The sequence below is a fragment of the Coffea eugenioides genome, chromosome 11, assembly GCF_003713205.1.
Source record: "Coffea eugenioides isolate CCC68of chromosome 11, Ceug_1.0, whole genome shotgun sequence".
NCBI classification, from domain to species: Eukaryota; Viridiplantae; Streptophyta; class Magnoliopsida; order Gentianales; family Rubiaceae; genus Coffea; species Coffea eugenioides.
This window is the reverse complement of record NC_040045.1, coordinates 52348509-52371645: the sequence shown is the minus strand read 5'-3', so window position 1 is coordinate 52371645 and position 23137 is coordinate 52348509. Positions and strand designations below refer to the sequence as shown.

General features: G+C 35.2%; 3 protein-coding genes across 5 annotated transcripts; 2 read left to right on the top strand and 1 right to left on the bottom strand.

The window, feature by feature from the left end:
- Window positions 1–450: 450 nt before the first annotated feature.
- Window positions 451–4224, bottom strand: LOC113753127 (thymidylate kinase-like). Its single transcript, XM_027297224.1, has 6 exons — window positions 3879–4224; window positions 2848–3207; window positions 1966–2077; window positions 1833–1892; window positions 1024–1128; window positions 451–676 (listed from the first exon to the last, which is right to left on the bottom strand). The coding sequence occupies exons 1-6, from the start codon at window positions 3905–3907 to the stop codon at window positions 560–562; spliced, it is 783 nt and encodes a 260-aa protein (XP_027153025.1). The 5' UTR covers window positions 3908–4224; the 3' UTR covers window positions 451–559.
- A 9390-nt stretch (window positions 4225–13614) lies between these two features.
- On the top strand, window positions 13615–19369 carry LOC113751718 (transcription factor GTE8-like). 2 transcript variants are annotated; one of them, XM_027295829.1, is made up of 11 exons: window positions 13615–14023; window positions 14357–15653; window positions 15782–15830; window positions 15930–16052; window positions 16397–16467; window positions 16589–16655; window positions 17696–17776; window positions 17849–17964; window positions 18069–18135; window positions 18241–18371; window positions 18469–19369. In XM_027295829.1, the coding sequence occupies exons 2-11, from the start codon at window positions 14424–14426 to the stop codon at window positions 18742–18744; spliced, it is 2211 nt and encodes a 736-aa protein (XP_027151630.1). In that variant the 5' UTR covers window positions 13615–14023; window positions 14357–14423; the 3' UTR covers window positions 18745–19369. The 2 variants fall into 2 exon arrangements, with proteins under 2 accessions (XP_027151630.1, XP_027151629.1); XM_027295828.1 differs by having other exon boundaries at window positions 13615–15653.
- A 1654-nt stretch (window positions 19370–21023) lies between these two features.
- Window positions 21024–22151, top strand: LOC113751723 (TLC domain-containing protein At5g14285). Of its 2 annotated transcripts, none has more exons than XM_027295835.1 (2): window positions 21024–21199; window positions 21272–22151. In XM_027295835.1, exon 2 carries the CDS (start codon window positions 21293–21295, stop codon window positions 22043–22045), a length of 753 nt encoding a protein of 250 aa, XP_027151636.1. In that variant the 5' UTR covers window positions 21024–21199; window positions 21272–21292; the 3' UTR covers window positions 22046–22151. The 2 variants fall into 2 exon arrangements, with proteins under 2 accessions (XP_027151636.1, XP_027151635.1); XM_027295834.1 differs by having other exon boundaries at window positions 21025–21199; window positions 21282–22151.
- Window positions 22152–23137: the final 986 nt, after the last annotated feature.

Here is a 23137-nt window from a genome sequence, read left to right as displayed (position 1 = left end):
TACTAAAAACACATTTTTCAACTATTTTTTTTCATGTCACATATTCCAAAGCAAAATAACACCTATAATATATTTTTAAAAAATTATCACAAATAATCTCCCACCCAAGCACGCTCATTTATGCCGCAACAGGGAAAATTTTTGCCAAGTTTAAACGCACCCAATCGATTCGATTCGTTGGCTCTACCAAGATGAGACCCCATCAATTCGATTCGTTGGCTCTACCAAGTCAATATAAGATTTTATATCTTCACAGAGCAATTCACACGTTCCTGGAGTTATATGTTTAGGTGGAGTATTATTTGAAATAATTACTATAAAACTTTTTGTGATGTGATGTATATAAGATAAAAAAAATGAATTGAAAAATATATTTATGATACAAGTAAAATATTATATAAAATAATTCAGCTATCCAAACACACTGAATCAGAAGACTCCGAATCAGAAGGCATGAACAATATTACGTGAAATAAAAAGGTGGATTCCAACAATCTTTTCACACTTTGACCCACAAATTTTACCGTTCCAAACAACCAGAGGACATGAACACGTGCAATTAAGAAGACCAGAGCTCCGAGAGAGATTTGCCTTCTTGGCATGTACTGATGCAATCGACCGCCATTTCTCTTAGCTGTGCCTCAATAACTCCGATAGGCAGGGTGGCATCAATAACCTACGAATAACAAAAGAAATAAGATCATCGCCAATATGGAGAATGCTCCAGCCCCATAACTTGTAAGCCCAGAACATCTGTTTAATGGCCTCAACATGACAAAATGGATAGGACACCTAATTCACAGCATATAAACTTTTACACAAACATAGCATCATCCATATGACAATCAGCATTTCTTGAAAATTGTGGATACGCACAGAAGGCAAAGGCCTTGAGGTAATCGCCCATTAACGGCACCAAAATAACTTGTAGACTCTATAAAACCTGGAGTTCCTCACATAACACAAAGATCATTTCTGCATCGAGAAAAAAGAATGAAACGACTGGAGCTTTATATCTATTACCTTCCAAGATGCATCAGAAAGTGCCCGGTAAGATTGTGCAACTTTCCTTTGAAATTCAAGCTGCTCATATCTCTCCCCTCCGTAACCTCCTCTTTCAGCAGCTTTCTGTTATTTCCCAAAACGATCAATCAACTTAGCGTGGCATACATAAATGACAGGTGTGCTGCTTTTCGTATGGGTACACCAGAATATAAAGGAAACGACAACCAGTCCTTTAAATCCATGGAATCCAATTGAACATGGATAAAGCACCACCAGGTGAGTGCATTTTTTCAATGAAGTACACATTGAAGAGTTTAGATATTTTCATATTAAACACTGTTACCAATTCTAACAAACAAATGTGGTGTTAGGCAAGCACCATCTACACCACTCAGAATGCAGCTAAAAAAAAAAAAAACATAATGAGAGTAATTAATGTACGCCCATCCCAAGTGAATGTCGTCATTTAATCCTCAAGTCAACAGCACTTTTTTATGCTAATCATTTAAAGCATTTAATTTTACATAGTATAAACATATTACTTATTTTCATACAAAAGTTTCCACCAAAAACCAAAGATGAAAGATAAACATGAATAAGAGGTCCGATTGCTATAAAAAGTCGCACTTGGACACACAGTTCGGATGGAGAACAAAGTACATCCCTCATTGAGAAATAAGGTACTCAAATCAGTCTTTCTCCTCATTCATCTAACAAAAGATTTGCCAGAATAACAGCATATCTACTACAAATATGCCGACTTCTGTAAGAGATCAAGCACAACACATAACTCTTATTCTGGATCAAGTGATTTCATTAAGGATTACCTCTGGTGATATGTCAAGGTAAACCACCAAATCTGGAGCCCACAACCCCAACTCTGGAGCCTGCAGAAGAAGTGGAGCATTACGACTAAGTAATCCAAAGTTAGATGCCAGAGCAAACTAGAAGTGTCTTTACCTTGCACCATTCAATATCAAGTCCCTTGGCAGAAGAGAAAGCTACCCCAGAATAGGCATACCGGTCAACGATGAGAGTGGTTCCGCTCTTCAGCTTAGCTTCCATTAATGATCTGCAACAAATCATCCAATAACTGAGTACAAATACTTCACTTAAAATTCACTTTGTATGCAAACAGTATCTGCACAGTCACACATAGACCGTTTCAACCAGACTCAGCTATAGTTGTAAGAGCCAGTTGCACCGGCCGAAAAATAACTAAAGTGACTGTTACAACCAAGCCCTTAATTTCAGGTAAGTGCAAGACTAATGTAAGACTTTTCACCGAGCTCAGTTTGTGATACTGCATCCCAGCCTGATTAGGTAATTGTTTTTCTCGCCTATCTTACCAGCTGATTTCTACAGTTTCCTCAAATTGGTTTAAATCACAATTCAGAAGTTTCAACCCTCCTTTTAGCAACAGAGACACCAATCTGCAGACCTGATACTCACTCTATAGAACAGCAATCCATGTTTCACCACAAAAAGACATCAAATCATTATCCAATCGGTCTAACACCAACTACATCCAAAAACCCAGAATGCACTTCTGTAACTTGTTACTGCAAACTCTTTTGCAGGTTCACTATTTTATATGCTACTTACATGACCAGTTTTGAGTCACTTCTAAAATCAAGACAACAGAAGCATGCAATTAACCTAGATAGGACTATTTATACTGCACGACGCAAGAAGACTACTAAAGATGGGATTGCAATTTCCGGTGAACGTAACATTAATAATTTTGATCTATTGACCCGTGTAATTACATGTCAACTAGTAACCTCATATGTCTCCAACACAGAATTACAGAAATAGAAGCAACCAGAAGGGGACAGCAACCTTTTCTCCCACCGATTTGCACTGAAGAGTAAATGAATGGCATGATCATCCAACTGTGATTGGTTGGAAAGATAAGATGAAATCATCTGGCCAACACCGGTATCTCTATCAGGAAATCTCCAAGATTCAACTGAATGTCCCAGTCTCTCCAAGGATGAAAGAAGTCTGCTACATTGCGACGTCTTTCCACATCTGTCCAGACCTTCAAAGACGATTAAAGCTCCTCTTGGATCCCACTTCGAACTAATGCACTGATTATTGTCCATGCAGATTTTTGTAAACAAATGCTTCGACGGGGACTTCCAATTGAAACGAGAGTTCAATGACTTGCAAGGCCCTAGCCTTCCAATATATCGAAATCTAAACATAATAAACAAAGACAAATTTTGTTGGAAGAAGAAGAGAAAGCAAAAATGAGAGCTCGGACCCGAAAATGCGGAGAGAACCACAATGACAAAAATGGCATTTCCTCAAACAACTAAAAGCATATTATGGAAAGGAATCAAATCGTTGGCTGAAAAACCAAGGAGAACCTATATGACGACTGTTGGCTAGTTTCTTCTGTTTTTGTTTTTGTTTTTTATTTTCGTTTTCATGATGTACCAAGTTAAATTAAGCCGCATTTTTTACAAGCACACTAAGGCATAGGTAAGCAGGCTGGGGGAACCTCCCGTCCAGTCAAAATTGAAACTAAAGGTACAGCTTTTGGGAGATAAAAGAGCATAACAGACGCTCATCAAGATACATCTGATTGCGGCTAAGGAAAAGAAACTGAGCTGTCGCCATTCAAAATTTGCAAATTTCTGGGCTTTTCCCTTGACGGGATACTAGTTTCATGGATTCAATTTCACATTTTTGTAATAAAACCAACGAACCTACTGTTGTGCCAACGAATTGCGAAGACATGTTTTTTACTTCGTTGATGCACAAAAAGAAATCCAACAGCGAGCAGAGAAAGTCAGAATACTACTGTAAATTTAGAATATCAACAGACAGAACAAGTGAAAGTGGTTGAGTAGAGCCCAACTTACAGAGACTCACTAAGCCAAGTAGCAGGCATATGTCATACGTATTTGGGAGCCCTTGCACCATTCATGCTAGCAATAGACTCGACTGATTTCCCAGATCCCAGATCCAACGACCTATAGTAATTACGCAACCCAAAAATAAAATAGCAGAGATCAATTTCGCTGGGGCTCTCGACACTAAAAATGGCGGAAATGAATATCGAATTTTGTGGGAATTTGATGGGCGGGAGGGACTTGGGAGTTGGGAGTCGAAGGTTAGAGCTACTCTTGAGAAGCCATGACCATCCTCTAAGCTTTGATGGAGCGGAGCACCAAGATGTGCAAGAGCTCGAAGGAGGGAACGCTGAAAAAAAAAAGGAGAAATTTTATTTATCATTTTCCCCCCATTTTCAGGATTCCCGCATCGCACCCCTGGACAGGCAGCAAAGTTTAGGTTGAATGTTATGTTGGGCTGGTATTTAAATGATGCTTGCCAAACCGTCCATCTAGCCCATACAATTTGTCCGCACAACGGGTTGAAATGTAAATGAGTCGAGCCCAATTCAGTTATTCACAAGTTTATTCGACCAAAATTTCAATTTAACCTGGAGTCGAGATTTAACAACTTGAATATATTTAGGAACTCGAGTTCGATTTTTGTACTTGGGTATCCTGTATCACTCCTATACTCGGTCGAGCTCAAAATCTATTTTATCTTTTAGGAAACAAAATATGTGTGTATATCGTTGGACTTCATGATTTTTTTTTGTGTTGACTTTTTGTAAGGGTATGACAATTTTAATCAGGTACTACAATTTTGTACTTTTGTCCTCTCATAATTGAATCATGAGAGTATATAATGAGTACCTATTTGTTATGCAACAAGTTTTGATAAATAATATATGAGTAAGCACTTCTTTTATTTTTAAGAAGAGCCATAATTACCTAAAGATTTTGTAGACAACAACTGAGTAAGAACCTTCTTCATTTTATTCCCCAATCTAATGATTCGAACCATAATATAACATCTCAATTATAGTTATAAGATAAGCATGTTGGCAATTAAACTGTACTTTAATTTTATTGCACATAAGTAAACACTCTTTCGATTAGGAGCGGGCAAAAATACTTGTCGATCCGAAAACTCGAAACATCCAATCTAATTTGATCCGAAAAATAGGATATCCGATCCGATTTTTCTTAATGAGACATATGAGGGTCGGGTACTACTAGCAAAAAAAGGATACAGATACAGATCCAAAAAAAATCGCGGATACCCGACCCACATGATATATTATATAAATATTAAAAAATTATGACTCATTTTATAATTTTATAATTTTTAACACTAAGTTTAAGTGAAGTGACTCACGGCAAGTTTTCATTTCTTTTAACCCTAATTAAAGAACAAGTTTCAATTTCTTTTTTTTTTTAAGAAAATTGCCTTATTTATTCATTCAATTGTGTTAATTTCTTTTTTGATTGCCTTTATTTCTATAGAAATTCCAGGTTTGGCAAATGAGCATGCTATTATTAATGTTGAAAATTGAAAGTTTAGAAAGTTGTTGAATGCTTGTTATCTTTGTTTTTGTCGTGTTATAGAAGGATGAACCTATAGAGTTGATGTTCACTATTTTAATTTGTATTTTTAGCTTAAGTTGTATATAAAATTATCACGAAACTTCATTTTATCTATTAGATATTATACTACTAACATGTACTAAATTTTTGAGATTGGTTTAATTATTGGATGAAATGTGTGCAAATGTTTATGTATGGATTTTGATTATAATATCTCTACCAATATTAATTAGAAAGTATATTTTTTTTAGGGGTTGGTACCATATGACCCTTTTTTTTTTCGGGGACTCATACCCGAATAACGGATACTCGAAGACATTATGAGCGAATTATTATCATAAAATGACTGATCTAGTATGTTAGGGTCGGATCAGCCAAATCATATGAGGGACGGATACTCGACCCATGCCCACATCTACTTCTGATAGTACATCTAGTCGTAAATTACAACTCTAATCTAGTTAATTTAAGTAACCTATAAATCAGAAAGCTTATCTATACAATTCATCTTAGTGTTATTACATTTTTAAGGTGGTGGGTTATCTTTTAATTTGTATCTGTCACTTAAATTGCGTGTTGTTTAGTATAAAACTATCATAAATCAGCGACAAATAGGTATCATATAAACCATTGCGTTCGAACATTCTGAGCATCTATATCTATATGTATTGCAGAAGGAGTTTTTACAGATACTCTTTCAACTAGTGGGAATACCCGTGCTATGCACGGTGCTAACATTATTGGAAAAAAAAATAAAATGGTGAACAAATAAAGGTGAAAAAATTTTACCAATAAAATTAAAATATAATATCTGTTTAACAATAGTTTGAAATATAATAGAATGTATATATCATTCAAGAACCATCTTTTTTCGGTTGTATGAGAATTTTTTTTTATCATTGTATGAGAATTGTTAACAAAAAAATACAATAGTTAATATAGAATAGCATCAATAGAATTTAATACAATTGTGTTCTAATCAAATGAAAAATACGCACCAATTGAATTGTTATTAGCACCCATAGTTAATGAAGTAATCCCTATATAAATATATTTTGGTACATGTAGTAATTGGTAATCTATAAAATAAAATAAATTGCTAATCTATAAAATTGCTAAGTTGTCTATAAATAGCATCAATAGAATGTAATACAATTGTATTGTAATCGAACAATTGTAATACAATTGTATTGTATTGTATCTATAGTTGATTTAGCAAGATAGTGCAGCCAAAAAATGTGTATGTAAGATGAGTATGACGATATAAGAAACTGTATATTTACCATGATCACGCAAAATCATTGGTGATGTGGATGCCTGGCAATCTTGAGGACAGTTAGATTTTTCATTTCTTTGATCTAGAAATAAAATATATATCAAATTAAAAATCAATAGTTTATGTATTTATTTTATGTGTAAATAGTGATAAATTGTATGAGAACTGTTAACCGAAAAAATACAATTATTAATATAGAAATAGCATCAATAGAATTTAATAGAATTGCATTGTAATCAAATGAAAACAATTACAGAGAAGTGGTTACCTGAACTAAGGAATGCAGTTTTAAATGCTCAAAAGTGCCTTGACGATTGCACATATGTCAGGGGCTTGGTGAGTTTTTTGCTCCTCTTGAATCATTTTCTTTTTTCTAATTGTAATATATTACTTGCAGGTGTTAAGTAGGACTTGGCTCTAACCTTTCGTTTAAGTACTTTAAGCAATGAACTATTTATTCCATGAGTTGAATTGTGCTGTTGCTAGATAGATGAATCACGTAGTTGTAATTGTCATTGTTGATAAAGAAAAGAAAGGCTAGAATGCAATTTTGCCAAAAGGATTTCTGACGAAATTAAAAATTAATCCAATTTTAATAATGGGCGTATAGTGCCTTAGTTATTAGTAGTATCTGAATTGTTTTTCTCCAATTATAAACCATTTTTAATTATTTTTTTTAATTATCAAAAAATCTTTTTTTTATTTCATGCACGATCATTTTTGGAATAAAATTATGAAAATAACTATCGTAACACCTATTTTATGTGATAAATGTGCAATAAAAAATAATTAAAAAAATTTCAGTAATACAAACAAATAAATTTTTATAATATACAATTTATGTTAGAAATAGTAGAACCCTCAATCATGAACCTATACCATCCGCAATTATATAAGTAAGCAATACCTTTTTATCTTTGCTTTACATTGTAACAATAAGCAAACAACCGTTCATAGGATTTTGTAAAAAAATTTCAGAAATAATGGATGATCAGAAAATCAATGCAATATCATTCATGACAAAAAGCAAAGCAAAAGCACAACATACTTAAAAGGCAGAGGGGACCGACCTGGAAAATTAAGCCGGCCGCAAGAAGGTTGATTTCTGCTGGAGTCTCTGCACATAATATCTTCCACTACTGCTCACAAAAGAAATAAATCAATACATTTACAAAATCAATAGAGAACCCAAAACAAATAAGAAACTGAGAGAGAGGGTGAGGGAATTAACTCGATAAGTTAATTAAGTCGATCAGTAAAAGGGTTGGAAAAAAATTATAGACATATTATATTATTGAAAATAATCGAAAATAAAAAGAATTACAATATGGGGAATAATATTTAAAGAAAACACGGTACCGGAATTTTTAATTTGATGCGAACGACGTTTTAATCAGTGTAGCCTGGATTTTGTTCTTCGGATTTGATTTGAGATTTTTCTTTCGTCAGCGCAAACTTGTTGAAACTTTTCCAACTGGTGTGTGGAATCGTTGCGGTATATGTTTCGTTTTCTAAGCAAATATTTCCTCCTTTGCAATCTTGCGAGTTTGAAATCTAGTTGTTGTTGAAATGCTTGTAGGCGGGCATATTCCATGGTGAGGAAACTTTAGATGAGTTCCCTACAAATTTTGAGTGAAAAATTTTAATATATTAAATAATAGGACAACTTGAATTTGGGACAGCAGATAAGTGGGGCAAAGGTGAAAAAACACAATAATACTAATCAATAGCTAAATGAGCAGGGTCACTTATTGAAAGGTAATCACCGCCGGCTTCGTGACGTCTGCCGAAGGTTCAAGAAAAGAAGTATGATGCGTACTAAGAAGAGCACCGGAGTTCTGGTACCAGGATGGGATAGCTTTCAGGTATTTTCCTGTGTTATGTGAAGACGCAATTTTGAATTAAAAAAAAATGGGTCATTAAGAGATAGTTGGAGTGGACTCTTAATTGGAGTGGGAAACGGGAGAGAATTTGTAGGAGTGATTGTAGGATGAATTAAGATAGTGGGATACTGGGAGTGAGATAGTGGGAATATTGATTGGTGAGATAGTGGGAATATTGATTGGTGATAAGGTGGGTTATAACCCACTATTTTTTATGTATTAAAATAAATACAAAAATCTAGAAAAAAGTATGACAAGTTTAGAAGGTATTGAGAGGTTTCTGCTAAAAAACCCTTCCTGAATACATATAGATATAGATGGCTTCCAAACTTCTCATTCTTTTTTTCTAGATTTTTGTATTTATTTTAATACATAAAAAGTAGTGGGTTATAACCAACCCTATCACCAATCAAATTTAAAATTTAAAGGATTCCCACTATCTACTTCATGTTATTACTTATAGTTTGTTATTTATACTTTAAATTCTTTTTACTCCTTAATTAAAGATAAATGCTCACTCGTATGTTATTTTAATACAATGTTATATTTTTATAATTAAGAAATATTTGTCACCACACTAACCGTATAACCACCCCTACAAATGAGCTTTGCCAATTACAATCACGTTTCAAGAAATCATAAACGTACAACTAAATGAAAAGTTGAGGGGGTAAAGTGCAGCTAAATGTAAAGTTTAGGCGTTTACTACATTTAATCCAAAAAAAAAATCCCAAAAGCGGAACAAGTAGTGAGTTATAGATTTTTGTCTAGATTTTTGTATTTATTTTAATACATAAAAAGTAGTGGGTTATAACCAACCCTATCACCAGTCAAATTTAAAATTTAAAACTTTTCCATAATCTATTTCATAAACCGTTTATAGTTTGTTGTTTATATTTAAATTCTTTTTACTCCTTAATTAAAGACAAATGCTCATTCACATGCTATTTTAATAATTTTAATTCGCAAGCATACAACATGATCAAGAAACAGCAGAACCAATTAGGACTAGATTTTGACTAAAAAAAAAATTAGGCCTAGATGCCACTGGCACGTTGCCGTAACTTGCGATGCCAATTAGGACTATTTAGCGCTTTTTTCTTTTGCAAGGAGTTAGGACACTGTAAAACTTATTTAGACAAACTTTGCCTCATCAATGATTTGAGTATCAAATTATTAAATATACTACAAATCCTATAATATCAGTCTGCTAAAAAAAATAATATTTTATTAGGATGTGGTATTTGCGTACAAAATTTCAGAGGTAAATTAAATACTTTTACTTATATTCTATATAATTTGAATAGTTTTTTAGCGAATATAACCATACTATGCAAGGCCATCACTATGTATAATTTGAGCTAGCAAATTGTATATCAATTACAATTTATATTTTGTTCGATACCTGCGCAGTTGGTGAGTTTCATCAGTAACATTACATCAAACTTTTAATGTTGTTTCATACTCTTATCAACATGTGTTTCAAAAAATTATAGGTTTGAAAAAGATACATGTGCTGGAAAGTTAGTTACATGGTTGAGGTCAAACAATTTTACAATATTATAAGCATTGTTGATAGCAAATTCAAAGAGAATATGGATATGCGAATATACAATCATGCATACGGTAAACTTACTCTATTCAATTTAATTACTGCACAAATTTTTTAAATTTATAATCATAACCTATACCTTCTTTCATTCTTACTAGATTAAATATTTTCGAATACTTGTTTACATTCAGAGTATTAATATAGAAAATATGTTCTATGAGTTATGCAAAACTTATGAACAACTATGTGAATGTCATTTTTAAAAAACAGTGTGTATGCATTGTAATGGCGTGGTCGATATTGTTGTTAGGTAATTAATTTCATGTACCTTTAATTTCAACAAATTTTTCTGTATTGTATATAACATTTTATTTGTCAAACAGGTACAATGTTAACATACAAATCAGAGATTCCAGCGGTAACATGCATCTTAATCTACAGGACAGACATGCACGATTCGTATTTAGTTGTGATGCTTCTTATCTCAGAAAATTACAAAAAATGTAGAATTTCTTGATATATGTTTATTTTTTATAATGCTATTTATAAACTATGTAAAAAAAATACATTAATTTTGAATTTCGCACGTACTTAATTCTCAGGACAATGATGATAGGTTGTTCAACCAACGAATCAATTCATGCAAAGATCGTGCATTTTCATTTGTAGTACGCATTCCACAAAATTCAACAGAATTAATTAAATCACCAATTTTGGCTTTCATATTAAAAGTTGATTGGTGTGAAGAGTGTTCGCACCTTCATGCAAGATTATAAAATCGAATGCATAATATTTGTAAGTATTTCATTTTAACAACATTTAATTACATTTATTTTTATTCATATATCATTCATCTTCTAATATAATTTTTTATTATTTTTTCAGGATCTATCTTCCGAAAAAAGGTAAATTTTGAATAATATACACATTCTATCATATTTCAAACTATTGTTAGACAGATACTATATTTTAATTGTGTTTGTACAATTTTTTAATCTTTTTTAATTCACCTTTTTATTTTTATTTTTTTAATAATATTAGCACGTGCGTAGCACTGATATTCACACTAGTTTTATAATTATGTTGGATGAGTATCAAATGCATTCTCGTAGAAAATTATCGATACTAAGTGGAACTATAACGACATGGTATACGTCCAGCATTCTTAAATATGGTTTAAAGGGATCAACTGAAACTCGATTTACAAGTTGATACAATTATTATTACTCCTTCCGTCCCACTTTGATAATCTTGTTTTCCTTTTTCGTCTGTCCCAAATTGTAATCCACTTTTCAATTGAAGAATGTAGTTGTATTTTAATTTTCCTAAAATACCCTTATTCAATGTAAGTTGTTGTTACTATAAACCTGCTCCATTTAATGAGAGTTGATTCTTTTTTTTACCATCAATTCAAGTTTTCATAAAGTTGTACTCTAATTAATGTGAATATATTTTAGGAAAATATCTACCTAAATTGATTGTTCCAACAAAGTTAACTACTTTTTCTTAAACTGTGTGGAAAAAAAATCAGGACTATCAAAGTGGGACGGAGGGAATATTAGTTTGGGGCACTCCGTCCTCTTTTTAAAAGTGGAAAAGTGAATGAAGTGATTGAGGTTTTTCGAAGAAGTAGTAACATCATCATTTGCTTAAAATTACGACCGTCAATGAGGTTGGATCAACTTGAGTTTGACTCGTTCGACTTGAAAAAAAATTCGATGAGTTGACCTTTTAGTAAGTCGATTTGAGTTTGAATCTAAAAAATATATCAGAATTAAATATGAGCCAAACTTGGGACTCATTAGACTCAAATTCGATATAAGTCCGACTCTTAAATTACGTATATATAATGATATATATATAATATTTATATTTTGATATTATATATAATTATATATATCCAAATATAATATTAATAAATACTAAATATATACAATTTACAAAATATAAAAATACATTTGAAAACTTTTCTACTAGTTTTCTTGAGAGTCAATATTGATAATGCATAATTGAAACTTTAACTTTTCTTATTGGTTGAGTAAATTTTTGTATTGGCATAATATTGGTTGATTTTTTTTTTTTGTCTAGAAACACAAATCATCAAACATGTTCGGATTCAAGTCACAAAACTATGAAGAAGTTCTAACATTTGAAGATGTATTGGTTTATGACCGTATGTTTTATTATTATTTTTATATATTTTGAACGAATTAGATATAAATATTATTGAAAAATTCTTGATTTATGTATTTTTTAAAATCTATTACTTGTTCATGTTTAGTTTTAATGTTGTAGTTTTGTGAACGCTAAATTAGTTTTATAAATCAATAGATATAGTAATTATATGAAGAAAATTGAGGAGCAATAAGTGAATTTGAACTAAACTCGAATAAGGTTTAAAATTTAAATATTTTGTAAGTTGAGTTTGATCATTACATTTATTAATCCGAAACTCACGACCCGATATCCAAAAATGTTTTAAATTAAATAAGCTGACCATAAACTTATGAAAACCCAACTCATATAACCCGATTGATGGGCCTACCTAAAATACACTACTACTACTACTAAAAGATTACTGGAGTCGTTTTTATTTTCTATAAAAACATTTGAGGAGTGTGAAAGTTTTATACAGCAGTAGTAGGGGTGAAAATCATTCAAGCTATTCAATTCGATCTTACAAGTAATTCGATCAAAGAATCTACATGAATTCAGTTAATGCTGAGTTTAAGTTACTTGATAAACTAATCGAGTTAAATTCGAGCAAAAAAAATCAAAATTCGAGCATTCGTCAAACTTTACTTAACAGTGTATTTATAATATAATTTTTAATTATTTATTATAAAAGCATGAAATTTACTGAAAAAAATGAAGTTTGAATATGCGATTGAACTCTATTTGATCGAGTTCAAATAAACTCGAGCTCGAGTTGAAGTATTTTCATTGAAGCAGAGGTCTTATAAGGATTTGAGGAGCGAAAGAAGTAGAACAACCAACCATGGTGATGGTGGGACATGGCCGCGTAATCGGTGCATTAAATGGGCCCGAGAGTTGACGCGGGCGAGCAGCTACTGCCTTCTAGCTTCTAGCACTCTGTCTCAGAGGAGAGGTTTGATAAAGTGTGCACCACTCCGTGGGCCGCAGCCTTAATTAACCAATGGAATTGCAATGTGCAGACGAGAAAGAAAACGAGGACGTGGTTGCTGTCCAACCAAATAGATAAATGGACGCGCTTGAGTCGTTAGATCTAAATTCAGCGGCTGACATCTGAGTCACTGACTCAGCCGTTGGATCAGCCGCAAACCGACAACAAGCGGCCCAGATATCGTGAAAGGCGGTGGGAATAGCAATCCGCTACCGCTTTATAAAGTAGCCAATACAATGCTAACGTCGCTACTTTTCGTGATTGCCTCTCTCTCTCTCTCCAATAACGAAGGTCTGCCCTCTCTCTCCCTCAAAAAAAAAAAAAAAAAAAAAAAAAACACTACCACTACTAAGTAGAGTTGTGGGTAACTATTAGTAATCGAAGTTCACAAGTCAAGGTTTTGTCGAGCTTCCTTAGCCTCCAGCTACTTTTTTTTTTTTTCTTTTTTGGCTTCTCTTTATCCACTCTCCCTGCCTCCAATTCAAGGGATTTAAGATTCTAGGGTTTTCAAGTTCCCTATTTTGCATCCGAATTTTATACAGAAACAGGCAGAATTAAAGGCCGGCCGGCTTACAAGTAGGTCCTCCAATTATTTGTTGAGGTTGATCTAGGGTTTTGGCATCGCTTCATCAGTTGTAGTTTCTTGCTGAATTTATCTGGTTTCCTGCTCGAACCTCTAATAGTACCAAGAGAATTTTGATTCTTGGAACTCCAGGAGGGATCTGGGCCAAGGTAATTGGGTTAAAGTGAATTATTCTTCATTTGTTGTATAATTTAAGTGCAATATTCAAGTTTCTCGAGTTGCGACAAGCCTCAATCAGATTATATTCGGTCTCTCTCTGTTTGTTTTCTTTTTGTGTATTAATTGCGTTCGGCGCATTCGAATCAAGCTAGGACAGCATAAGGGGTGGAGAGAAATTTCTTCAATTGTGGGGGGTTAATTCGATAGTGCTGTAAAATTTTCAATTTCAACGTGTATGTGTTAGTGGCCGTTTTACGATGTGTGGTCAATCCAGATTTTCTTGAGGTCATATTTATGAATTCTCCAAGATTCATTCTATTCAGGGTTGAACTTCTTATATGAACTTGGCTACGAAAAAGACTTGAGTTCGGTGAGGAAGTTCTTGGCACAATGATGGCTAGGAAGGAGAGGTTTCCAGATGTTTATTCTACTGGTGTTCTTCCTAATTATGAATCAGAAGGGTCTGGCAGCTCAGCAAGACTCGAGGCCGAAATTACCGCTTCTGAGGATTCGACTGCACCAAGACAAAAATGGGTGGATATAAATTCTGCTTTACGAGATGGCTTTGATGTACCTGTCCAAGTGGTCCCTTTATCTAAATTGTCTCTATCTGAGAAGAAGAGCTTGATACTAAGGTTAAGATCAGAGCTTGAAAAGATTCGGGTCCTCCAGAGGAAATTCCAATTGCTGAAGACAAATGCTGTTACATTGTCGTCATCTAGCGATATACTTAGCTGTAGCAATGTACAGAGAGCTGCTCCCCCGGTCCTGGATTCCAGGAAATCTTCAGCCCAGGTTTCTAGGTCTGGAAAGAAATCAAGCTCTTCAGGTAATAAGGCACGGGGTTGGAACCGCGGTACTTCAGGGAGGTTCGAGTCTGTGAAACAGGGTACTATCTCAAATTTGAATGTGGGAATGATTAAACAATGCGAGGTCTTGTTGAAAAAGTTAATGTCCCACGAGTATGCATGGGTCTTTAATACTCCTGTTGATATAGTTAAGTTAAACATTCCGGATTATTTCACTGTCATAAAACAACCAATGGATCTGGGGACAATAAAGAGCAAGCTTGGTTCGGGAGTCTACTCAAGTCCGTTGGACTTTCTTGCAGATGTGAAGGTTACTTTCTCAAATGCAATGACGTACAATCCACCAGGAAATGATGTTCATATTATGGCAGACACCATGCAAAAGTTTTTTGAGGCCAGATGGAAAACTCTTGAGAAGAAACTTCCAGGAAATAGTTCACATTCAGTACCTCATAAATCTGAACTTCAAGAGGAGGCTGAAGTAGTTAAGCCAACTGCCCCATCGAAGAAGAGGAAACTCAGTCCATTGCTGCATTCAGTAGTGCAACAACCTGTGAAACCAAGAATGACCGATGAAGAGAAGTGCAATTTAAGCAGAGAATTGGAGAGTTTGCTTGGAGATCTACCTGACAATATTGTTGACTTTTTGAGGGAGCAAATTTCTAATGCAGGGGAATCTGGAGAAGATGAGATTGAGATTGATATTTATGATCTGAGTGAGGATGTTTTGTTCACATTAAGAAAGCTTTTGGATGAATATTTGAAAGAGAAACAAAAGAATGATGCAAAAGCTGAACCTTGTGAGATAGAGGTAGTAGTCGTCATTCTACGCTCTAGTATTTTCTTGGGGTCAAAGAAATAAAAGTTACATGTGCCTTGTTATATGATTGCAATGCCTTTGCCTTTATGATGACTGTGTTGTTCCATTCTCTGTTTCAGCTGCCTAATGAATCAGGGCTCAGTAGTTCATCCATGCAAGTCGACAAAGGTGGTTATTCCCTCTAGTCTTATCGTGCCTTAGTAAATGACACTGGCTGCTCAGTGTTTATAAACCTTGTAATGTATTATTGTTATTTTGGTTCATTAGGAAATGATCTTGTTGATGAGGAAGTTGATATTGGAGGGAATGAGCCCCCTGTCTCAAGCTACCCTGCAGTTGAGATTGAGAGAGATGGCGGTCTGAGGAGTAACAGGTCCAATTGTAAATCAGGTTTGTTGCCCCTTTGTCATGGAATTCTTGTGCTGTTACCATGCAAATTTGTGATTTGAAGTCTAAATATGTTAGTTGTAACTGTTATTGACTTAGTTACCTCATCAAATCGTTGGTTATAGCCTTTGATATCCAAAGTATGGTGTGGTTTGTTCTATCTGTGGATTGTAATGCATTTTTGTATACCTGTCTCTTTTCTGTCTATTTTGCTTCTACTTCACATGTTTCAACCTAAACAATACCCCTGCTGTTTGTCTTTTTTCAATACTGAAAGTCGGGGTTATCCTAAAACACTAAATCCTAGGCCTGGTTTTAGTATTTGAATACATGCGGATTTCCTGCAGATTTGGGTTCTACTGACCATTCTGATGGTGAAGCAGAGATTAAAGCTTACACTGCAACAAAGCCAACCTTGGTATGTGTAACTGATTGGCAATTTTTTGAATGGACACACAAAACCTATAGTTGTGGTTATCTCCTTGTTTTGGAGTGAAATGTAATTCTCGTCTTATGGTTTTCTTACTACGTGATTACAGGATGAAAGTGATTCTCCAAGAGTTTTACAGGAGAAGGAGGGTGGAGAGGATTTGACTGAGGGAAATCGTGAGTTCTTAAATCAATTGCTTTGATCCGTTTTCTTTTGGGTGTCTGTGACTTCTGTTTATTATGTATATAAGTTTGGTGACAGGCAAAAACTCTATGCCTGTCTTTTCGAGAGTTAAATGAGCTGCTGTGAGTCTTGTTATTGAATCATATGTTTCTTTGGACTATCTTGAAGTTATTCTTAACTAAGGACTAAATAATATTCCATCTTAGAACTAGCAAATTGATATACAGCTGGTTATTCAAGAACAAATTGGTCTCTGTGTTTGATGTTACGTAATGTGGTTTCCTTGACTTTGGATATGATTTTTTATAATTATTTTTACAAAATGAAAATATGGTTCTGTTTGCTGAGACCTATAACCAAAGAGTTTTCTTCTCCCATATGAAATTATTATCAATCCATTTGCCTCGATGGTATGGAGTAAATCAGTAGTTGAAAATCATTTCAGATTTTTTTAGGTAATATTACTTTTTGTTGTAAAGGGAAAATTCTTCTCCAAACTGATAAAATTAAGGAAGAAAGTGTTCCATGCTGTACTTTTCTTTTGGACGATGATCTATTGAATGGGAAAATAGTTTTCAGGATCGGCTAGTGTTTTATACATTTGGCTCTGTAATACAGAGTTATCCACACCTTGTGCCATAAATAATTATTTCAGGGGATGTTCTGGCTTTTGTGCTAGTTTCTACTGATTAAGTTTGTTCGTCTTTAACTGATAATCTTGATGTATGATATTACTTTGAATCCACCTAGTTGACATGACTTAAGTATTAGTTTGCGTTTGGCTTTGTCTTTTCTATTTCATTTAGTTGATTGGAGTGTATGGCTCTGGCATACTCATGATGTATGATATTACGTTGGATCCACTCAATTGACACGGCTTCAGTAATAGTGTGTATTTGGCTTCCACTTTTCTATTTCATTTAAGTGGCAAAAATATCTCTGGCAGTCAAGTAAACTGTTTATGCGTTTCAAATGACTTTTCTTCCAAAAAGGAATTCACAACCTGCTGACTACTTTTGCATGCATGGTTCAGAATCTGTTAGTGGGCTTGATCAGCTTGAACAGAGTTCTCAAGAGAAGCCTAATTCAGATGAGTCAGATAGCCGCCAAGATGGTAAGAGAGAGTAATAAGGAAATTGTTTACAATTAATATTGTTGTCTTATCCATTACTATTTAAAATCTTAGGGGAGAGTGCTCCAGCTAGAAGGCCAGTCTCCCCCGAGAAGCTCTACAGGGCTGCTCTCCTGAAGAACCGTTTTGCTGATACCATCTTGAAAGCCCGAGAAAAAACTCTTGGCCAGGTTGGTTAATTTTTATGGATTGACTTGTATTAGCCCAATTGATTGTAAAAGGTCGTGTGAAATTTGATTTTTTTTTTCCTTTTTAATTTTTTGGGCGAGATTAGGGCGAAAAGGGAAATCCTGAGAAATTGCGCCGTGAAAGGGAGGAACTTGAGCTGCAGAAGAAGAGAGGTTGCAATCTATTGAACATTTGTGTTGTGTACTCATGCTAGTGTATGAAGTCAATACAAATGAATTTTGAAATGAACACTTCATTAATTTGCTGCCTTATAATAGAGAAAGCTAGATTGCAAGCAGAAGCTAAAGCTGCTGAAGATGCTCGAAGACAAGCAGAAGAAGAAGCTGCAGCTGAAGCCAGAAAGAAAAGGGAACTTGAGAGAGAAGCTGCCCGTCAGGCACTGTTGCAGGTACTAAAGTTGAAGAATATGTTGTGAAAGGATGCAAATCTTCTGCTGCTTGTTTGTTTTACTTGAGTCTTTTGAATAACTCTTGACTCTGGCACAGATGGAGAAAACTGTTGAAATAAATGAGAATTCCCGGTTCCTCGAAGATTTGGAAATGCTCAGATCTGGTCCACTTGAGCAGTTACCTAGTTCCGTGGATGAGACTAGCCCAGATCACTTGCAGGAAGGGTTTGGTAGTTGTTTTAAGTTTGGAGGTAATAATCCCTTGGAACAACTTGGCTTGTACATGAAAGTGGATGAAGAGGATGAGGAAGGGGAGCCACCTAATACTCTGGGTAGCGTTAATGATGATGTAGAGGAAGGAGAAATTGATTAAGTTTTACAGCTTTTCTTTATGTCATCAAGAAGGTTAGACACACAGTCATTCGACGATCCAACCCAATCAAGTTATCTTAATGGGAAGAAAAGGTATGACAGCAACAAGCTTGCTTGTTTCATCCAGCAAGAAAAGGTACGCCTAGTCGGTTATCTGCGTTAAACATATTAACTGGCGTGCAGAATTTCCCATGAGCTTTTAGACAGCATTGTAGAGTGGGACCGAAGTCTCACTCTTGTCATGTCAAATATCGACCCTTGTTCTTTTTGCCCTTGGTTTTGGCTTTAAACAAGGTTGGAGGGATAGTACTTGCTGGGCTTTGCATGAAGTAGACTGCAGCACTCTTCCACGAACGAACTGTTTTGTCCTCGATGTACCCCACTTTGGATGTGTTACTAGGTTGATGGCTTGGATCCAGGAATGATTTAATCTATTCTTATTACGTGTTTTTATGGGGGGATTGGCTCCTCTGGTATTGGAGCAGTCGTTTAAGATTTGTGTCGTGGCTGAGGTGGGTTTCTGTCTCGAATGTACGCCATCTTTCGACACTGACGTCGCAGGAGACCATTTCATAATTTTTACGACGGATTGCGTAATTGGAGAAACTATTCATATTGGACTATTAGATTCACAGCCTTATAACGTGGTGTGCTGCTGGCTAATGAGTTATCATGGAGAAGTCAGTTAACAAGCAATTCACGCTTCCCAGCTCCCACGTTTCTTAAAGACTTTTGGGTAAAGGATAAGAGAGAGCATTCAAACTTGAAAGATGGCACAGTTTTTTCGCGTGGCGCTGCAGCGTCCTCTTTAACCTTAAACGTGAAGGAGAGAGAAAAGCAAAGAAATACTACTTAATTGACATATAGCATGCTAGCGCGTGGCCCAAAAGAAAAAATAATGTTCGATGCACCGTATACGTGAAGAAGAGAGAAAAGCAAAGAAATACTTCATTGCGGAAAAATGTTTGTCCCAGCGGTTAGAGATGCTCTTTTCCGAAAGGAAAATTGTTCGAAACCTCCTCCTTTACATTTGGTAAAGAAATTTTTTCATCATTCATCTATAAAATGGTAATTCTACTTTTCTTATAAAATTAAGTTGATAAAATTTGATCCCAACTTAAGTTTTTGACTATTTTTTGCTTGAATCCATCACATAATTTATACGTGGTTATTTTTTGGGGTAAAAAAGGTGAAACCTGATTTATTTACCGAATTCATATTCATTTTTATTCTTAAAAATGGAGTATGGCCCAAATCATTGTCATTTTTTCCTAAAAAAGTGGGATTCGGTCCAATCCATATTCATTATTGTCACTAAAAAAAAGTGAGACATGATTTTTTTTATACATAAATAACGATTGCATAAATGTGAGACATGATTTTTTTTTTATACATAAATAATGATTGTATATGGGTTACGTGGGGATTTTAGACTAAAAAATGATCGAAAACTTAGGTTGTGATCAAAATTTGCTAACTTGAATTTATAACGAACGTAAAGTTAACATTTTAGTAAAGAACGAAAAAATTCATTAGATAAAATACGATGGGTGTTTTAGACTAATTTCCCGTTTTAAAAATACTAACATGTGTGGATTTTCGACATGTCAATACGACAAATTATCATTAAATAAGTGTTTGCATTTATGAATTTTTCTATATTTGCGATACATTTTCAAGCACGTTTTGAAGAAATGAATACTTAGATGGTTTATTAATAAGTGACCGGCGACTTCTTTCCACACATTCTTTTGTGCTTGGCTAACTTAACGCCTTTATTACGTCCTAATATTAGGTTATAGTGGTTGTTTAATGGAAAAATCAACGACAGGAGAGGAACTAGGCTGTTTAGGAATAAGTGGAAATGAAAGGAAGAAATCTAAGTACTAATATGTAGACATTCTTTCTCAAATTGCTTGTTTGGATTGTCATTATTCTCCAAATTTTTTTTATATTTTCCAAGAGTTCATTTTCTAATCACGTTTCTAGCTCACATATATTAAATTTATTATAATGTATTTTTTCTCACAAAAATTTCAAAAAATAGCAATCCAAACAAGTTTTTTTTATCGAAGATTGGTTCTTTTCTTCCTTTTCTTTCCACGTTTAGAGAAAAAAATTTTCCATCTCCGATTTTTACACTGTTCTTCTTTTCTTTCTTTTACTTCCAATAAAAAGCTCACCCAAACAGAAAAAAGAAAAAAAAAGATTCTTGAAAGTCTCAAGATTCTCGAAAAGTGCAATCTATTTAAGTTTGGAGAGGCAACCACCTTTTACTTTTTAGCATCAACATCAAACCAACCTATACCAAACATTTCCAGCCTCTTCCCCCGGAACCATATATATATGGGCTTGCATTAATTATAAATGTAGCATTTCTTCTTACCGTTCCTGCTAGTACTAAACCTTTCTGGCAATCTCCGCCAATCTTACTCGTAGGTTGAATCGCAGAAATAGTAAGTACTACATAGGATTTGTTTATAGCCTTTTCTTTTATTTATTTTTTTAAATTTTCGTTGATTAATTAGATTGGATCAGGTTTCGATCGTATGGAAACCCTCTCTACTAGTGCGCTGCCGATGCCAAATCTTCCTGTGTTCTTCGCCGTGTATCTGCTGCTTTACTTGATTGCTTACTTCGTCATCTTCCGCAACTGGTCCAGGAATCTCCGGCCGGAAGCGTCGAGCTGCGTAATTTCACTGGCCCACGGCACTCCCGCCGTGTTTTTAGCCAGTCGCGCCATCCTGATCGATCCGAACCGCAATTTCCATTCCCAGAATACCCCTTTCCAGAATCTAGTGCTCGATTACAGCATTGCCTATTTCTTGATGGACCTGTGCCATTACTTGATTTTCTACCCAAGAGATGTGCTTTTCATCGGCCACCATCTGGCCACTTTATTCGTTTTCGTCACGTGTCGGTACTGCGTGTACCACGGGGCATATGCGATACTGGTGCTGTTGATTCTGGCAGAAATTACCAGCTTCTGCCAGAATGCTTGGACGCTGGCCGGTGCCCGCAGATCGGACTCGGAATTTGCCGCCAGACTGTACGACTCTCTGTCGCCTCCTTTTTATGCTTTGTACACCGCAGCTAGGGCTTTTGCGGGGCCGGTTTTTGTATACCAAATGCTTGCTTTTTATTTGGGTGGGATGGCGGATAATGTGATTCCCAGATGGCTCTGGGTTTCCTGGATATTTGTTGTTGTTACGGCAATTTCTGTCAGTATATTGTGGATTTCGAATCTTTGGCTTCAGTTGTACAAAGAAATAACTGCAAGGCATGCCGAGAAAATTAGATAAAGCCTGCAGCTTTTTTAATTTTTTCCCCACCCCCTCCCCTAATTATGGAAAATTCAGCTGCTCTACTGAAAACTCTGCACTGCAGTATATTAGCTTCTTCATAACAGTTTGCTGCAAGATGAAAATGAGTTTTGCATTTAATTTATTGGTAGCAGTTGGACTCAGATTTACATTTCTGGGGTTATCAAATTATTGAATCTGCAGTTGGGCCCGCCCCGCTTAATAGAAATAATTTCCTTCCTTGTTAAATTATGTTAGTATTAACATTAACTTAAAAAAAAAAAGTTATTTTGCCTTGTAGGAATATGCTGATTTGAACTGGGGTATATAATATATATTATATACCCCTAACAGACAATACGCCCAAGTGTAGTAATTTGGTGCAACGGGATGAACTGGGTTTTTAGTCTTTTCAGCAGCTGGGTGGAGGACAGCGTCCTCAAATTTTGTGCTGGTAGTGCTTTCTTGGTCTTGCATTACATTCTTTGCGATATCGTGGACGACTGAAAGCCCTGACGCAAACGTCAGGTCAGACGAGCTCCTTGAGATAAATGAATGGACTTTGATCTTTGCCCAGTTAAAGAAATATCTTGGGAAAAAAAAAAAAATCAGGAGAAGGCAGGCGGCAGGTGAGGAGATGGAAGGATATCTGACGCGTTAAAACTGTATGGCCCTCTGCTTGTGGGTTGGGGGGAATTAATAAGTGAATGTGATTTCTTTTGGTCCCTTGGCCTCCTCAGCGGTTGAAGCCATAAATATCCCCAGGTCCGTGACGGTGCCCTGCCGCGGCTAGAATCCGCAGAAGCAGCTGATTATTTCACCCAGTACGGAACATGGCTCCTAGACCTAGTACAAGGAGGAGCCAGAATACCATCATTTTTTGGTGTGATTTACCCTTGGCTCCCCGTGGTAGCTCGGCTGGGACTGGACGTCTATAGTTACAATAAGGTCTCAGGTTCGATCTCATGTGCTAACGTTGCTGGGTATCTTTGGGGCGAAATTATGTCCAATCTAGGGATTAGTTTGGGGTGATTCCGAAATGCCTCTCCAGACAAAAAGAAAGAAAGTGATTTACCCTTACTATTATTTTTG